This window comes from Poecilia formosa, unplaced genomic scaffold, assembly GCF_000485575.1.
Source record: "Poecilia formosa unplaced genomic scaffold, Poecilia_formosa-5.1.2 Scaffold716, whole genome shotgun sequence".
NCBI lineage: Eukaryota > Metazoa > Chordata > Actinopteri > Cyprinodontiformes > Poeciliidae > Poecilia > Poecilia formosa.
In genome coordinates, this window is record NW_006800655.1 from 1 (window position 1) to 5,147 (window position 5,147).

The window sequence follows — 5,147 nt, forward strand, 5'->3', positions numbered from 1 at the left end:
GCTCATGTTTCTCGTTGCTCATGTTTCTCGTTGCTCATGTTTCTCGTTGCTCATGTTTCTCGTTGCTCATGTTGCTCATGTTTCTCGTTGCTCATGTTGCTGTTTTCTGGTTTGAAGGTGTTTTGGAGGAAGCTGAGTTTTACAACATCACGCCGCTGATCAAACTGATCAAGGAGCGGATCGTCGAGAGAGACTCTAAAGCCACACAGGTAAATTCACATCTTCAGCAATATTAAGGAATTATTGACTTAAAACAAACTCATATATCACGCTGGAAGGTTTTCTGTAAGTTACTTTTGACTTATTTCAAATGTATTAATATATTTGGAATAGAATCCAGAAATACTTGGTAAGATTTTGTTTTTGCATTGCAAATAAAAACAGAATGGTGCAAAATATGTGGTTATTTTAGATGAATACTTTGTATTTTAATAAGATTTAAATTTGTCTGTAATTTGTCTGACCCAACTTAAAATAAAAAGCCTCAATCTGCGTCAACCACAAAATCAGCCAGGGGCCAAACGTGGCCCCCGGACCAACGTGGCCCCCGGACCACACTTTGGACCCCCCTGGTGTTGAGTAATAAGTGACATGAACTCCTCCTAGAAAACATAAATAATAAAATGCTGCTAAATACTGAGCCGTTATGTAACATTAAATGTTCATTCTTTCCTCCAGGAATCGTTTTTCTTTTCTTACATGCAGCCTCAAGCGAACGCCCACTTCCTGTGAGACTGACTCACTGCTGCTCAGATAAACATCATGCAGAAACATCAACATGCAGGGATTTTAGCTTCTGGTCACTTTATTACCGGCTTCTCATTTCACTGGGCTGGGCGATACGACGTCACGATAAAAATCTTTTTAAAAGCAGAATAATAAATGACAGAAAACATTTTCAATCTTTACTTCTGTGAGTTGCACCACCAGGCTACGACCATTTTAATGACCAGAATATAGTCAAAATATTACCAGAAAAAAGGCACAGTTTTACTATACGTCTTAAAATTATGAGGAAAAAAGTTGTTTTAACTAGAAAAAAGTTTGTATAATTCTTGTTATTTTTTGTGAAGGAGTCCTAATAAAATTACTCCTCCATTCCCCTGATTTTATGATTTTATTCTGGTAAAATTAAAACGATATTCTCATATTATTCCAACCTTATTGTCCTACATCTTTGTTCTCATTTAACTTTTATTTTGTAAATAACTCCATCATTTAGCTTCTATGCACCACAAATCTGGAATAAACTTCCCAAAAACTGCAAAACAGCCGAAACACTGAGTTCCTCTAAATCGAAACGGAAACCTCAGCTGTCAGAGCTGCTGGTAAATCATAATAAATGAAACGCTGACCAACATATTGGATGAGTAATGATGATTTCTATGATGGCTCTCCTCTAGTTATGTTTGTGTCTCAGTTATGGACTTTATGACTTTATCTTCGTGTTTTTATGACGTAACGCACGTCGAACTGCCTTGTTGAAATCTTCTGATAAACTTCATTTACTGATAATCTGCATTCTCCTGATCAAAAAGGAAAAAAACATCTTTATAATAATTATTATATTTTGTTACATAATTGACCTGAAACCAAAGTCCAAATAAACAGAAGCTGTAAAACATGTTTGTCAGACAAGATGGCCGCCCTGAGCTTTGGAAGAACAAGGAGCCAAAAGAAAAAATCCGTCTTTCAAAGAATTGAATTTGTAATCATTTATTTTTGCTCCCAGACATTTTTAGGGCTTTTCAGCTTTAATAATCTTCATCAGTTGTGTTTTGGGTTGTTTCTTTGTCTCACCTGTCTCACCTGTCCTCACCTGTCCCCCCCGCTCCCAGCAGGTTCCACCCAAACACGTGTACCGGGTTCTGCAGTGCCAGGAGGAGGAGCTGACCCAGATGGTCTCCACCATGTCGGACGGCTGGAAGTTTGAGCAGGTCAGCGTGCGCGCCTGCAGAAAGCCCCGCACCGGACTGCTCTGGACTGTGGGTTGGACTCACGCTGCTGCTGACCCCTCAGTTTGACCCCTGGTCTGACCCCTGACCTCAGCCCTGCTCTCTGCACTCCTCAAACTAAAGCTGGAAAACAGACGAGTCAGAAACTGTGAGGTTTAGCTGTTCTGCTGTTTGAACCCTAGGTGGCGCTGGTTAATCCCAGGGTTGGGTAGTAACTAGTTACATTTACTCAGTTACATTTCCTTGAGTAACCTTTTTGAAAAAATAACTTTTAGAAGTATTTTTACTACGCTGTATTTTTACTTTTACTTGAATAGTTTTATTCTAAAGTATTTCTTCTCTTATTTGAGTGAAATTTCTGGATTTTCTTCCCACTGAATGAAAAACAAATAAAAACCAGAAACTCGCCTGAAGTTTCTGTTAAAGTTTCATTAGTTTTTTATTGAAAGAAACTGATCTAGAAAAATGTTCTTTTTCCAAAATGTCCACTTTATATTTTGGTCTGACTGATGATGTAATGTTTAAATATTAAATGATTGATAATTTGATCAGTTACTCAGTACTTCAGTAGATTTTTTTACCAAATACTTTTTTACTCTTCAGTCATTTTTTGGGTTTTCTGCCCAGTTTCTTACTTGAGTAAAACACATTGAAGAGCTGATCTTACTCTACTGGGTGACATTTACAAAGTTATTAAAGCCTAAATTTCTGGTATCAATGAGTTCCTATGCAGGATATTGAATAGATACACGACAGCTTGCCATAAGTTTATCTGACGACTGGGGTTTCCTCTCTACCTAAATGTGTTTCCTGGAAACTCAGACTGAAACACTCAGGCTGTCGTTTCGCTTCTCGTCGTTATTACCAGCCGATCCTGCAGTGATTTGGTGCGGACTGCTTTACTTTGTTCTGTAATGAACAGTAGACACCAACGCTGCTACCCACGCTTTCAGTAAGTTTAGACGCTGGCAGTGGACATTTACCGTGAAATTGTTCTTATAAAATTTTTGATTTATGATCACAACAAAAAATGAACATTTATATCTGAAACTCCAAAAACTTGATAGTATTTTTCCCAAATTGGTTATTTTATCTCTTTTCTCCACTGTTAGATTTATGAAAGTCACCATATTTGAAAATGTGACTAAATACAGTTACTGGTAACAGTTTAGTGGTAAGAATCAAACCTGTCACTTGTTAAAATTAGTGATTTTTTTTCAGAAGCCGATTTTCTCAGCCGGTTTCGATGTTTTTGCTGGTTTATTCTCGATCTTTTCACCTTAAAGAAAATGTGATTTGTGCCACTTCAATCGTTTAGTTTTTAAAGTGTCTGCAGTTTGAGCGTTATTGTTACATTGTACAGACGGCAGCCGCCTTTATTACTGCCATAAACCAAACGATTAATCATGATTAATCAATTATTGAAATAATAACCAGTTTAGTAATTGAATCGTTAACTGCAGTATGCAGACAGTTTTCAGGTGAACGTTGCTCCTAAATAAACCAGCTGTAGGTTCTCCTCTCTCCTGTCGCTTTGCTTCGCCTCCCCGCTCCACAGCATGCAGCTGCCGCTACCAGAACCTCCACCGATCCTCTTCCTCCCTAGAACTCCACCCTGCATGAGCTCCAACACTTTTTTCCGCTTGTAAAGTTTTAGTCCTCTCAGCCCGTGGTTCCTGAGTCTAACCCCGCCTGACCACCTCGCTGTCTCTGTCTGCCCGTCCTCCCCTTGCTCCTCCTGCAGATGGTGAACATCGGCTCCTCCTACAGCTACGGGACGGAGGACCAGGCCGAGTTCCTGTGCGTCGTATCCAAGGAGCTCCACACACCCGGGTCGGGTCTGGGAACCGAGCAGAGCCACAAAACCAAGGTGACCAACCGAAACCCAGCGACTAAAGTCGCTTCAAGGCTGTTTGTGTTCCAGCCAGAGATGCAAATGATCGATTAATGTGTTTATCTAAAGTAGCTTTGTCTTATCGATCGATTAATAATTAATTAATAAGCGGCCATTTTAATGTAGCCCTTTATGTTAATGTAGCTCTTAACTTAAAGGGCTACATTTTTGTAATATGCTGAATTTACAAAATAGGAAGCACGTCTTTATATTTTAAGATGGAGTATTAACGCCAAGCTAAGAATAAAATAATAAAGAGAATATAGTCATAATATTAAGACTTTCTTTCTCTAAATATTATGACTTTATTCTCGTACTTATTTTTCTCAAGTACCAGGTCATAATATTTAAACATTTCTGTTAGCTGTGTTAAATACCGACTAAATAAACAGAAATTTGTTTTCTAGCATTATTGCACTCAGACAGCCCTCAAAATCAGCCGTGCTTATTATCATTACGGAAATTTCTCTGGCGTACTAATTTTCTGCTTATCTTACGTCATCACGTTCTCGCCTTCGTAGCAAAGCAGGACTTTTTAAATTAATAACTTACGGAGCTTGTCAAGCGTTAATATGTGAAAACAGAACCGCATAAAGTGCATTTTCCATCCCACACCGGACTCTGTTTGGGCCGTTTCTACTTTTCGCTTTGGGATCCCTCCGCCATTTTGTGTCAACTGGCTCCGGTTCAGGATGACCAGGGCGCCCTCTGCTGGATGGCGGCCAAACTACAGCACCAAAAAGATCTAATGCAGTGTTTTTTAACCTTTTTTGAGCCAAGGTACACTATTTTAATTGAAAAAATCTCGAGGCACACCACCAACCAAAAATGTAAACAAAGATACTCTGTAGCCGCCTATGTTACATATATATAGTCATTCTTATCAAAGTGTCTTGAATAGGAATCAAATAAACACAAACATGTATTTTTTTTTATCACATTTTACATTTCTTATTTCAAATGGCACATAACATGTCCACTTCAAAAATACACCTGAACAGTCCCACAACATTGTGGTGTTAAATTTAAAGAAGTTGTAGAAAACTTCAAAGTGTTTTACAAACTAATCCACAAGTATTCTTTTAGCCAGAATACAGAAAATAATTCCTATTTTGAAAGAAGCAATAATATTTGGGAAAGATTTCACTGTTACAATATGAAGATTTGCATGTACCCAATGTCAATATCTGTATATTTTACCCATCTAGTGTGAAACCTGTGCATGTTTGGGTGAAAACAGCTGATTTCCTGGCAGAAATTGAAGAAAGACAAAGCTCTTCCTCAACAGCTCTCAGTCT

The 5,147-nt window shown here is 38.4% G+C and overlaps 1 protein-coding gene across 1 annotated transcript in view; it reads left to right on the plus strand.

The window, feature by feature from the left end:
* The first annotated feature begins 53 nt into the window (after positions 1-53).
* Positions 54-5,147, plus strand: part of LOC103131090 (BTB/POZ domain-containing protein KCTD17-like) — a 9,335-nt gene continuing 4,241 nt past the window's right edge. The window contains exons 1-3 of the mRNA XM_007542660.2: positions 54-209; positions 1,842-1,937; positions 3,700-3,825. Coding sequence (XP_007542722.2) covers positions 69-209; positions 1,842-1,937; positions 3,700-3,825 — 363 coding nt within the window. The 5' untranslated portion in view covers positions 54-68. The remainder of the gene's footprint in view (positions 210-1,841; positions 1,938-3,699; positions 3,826-5,147) is intronic.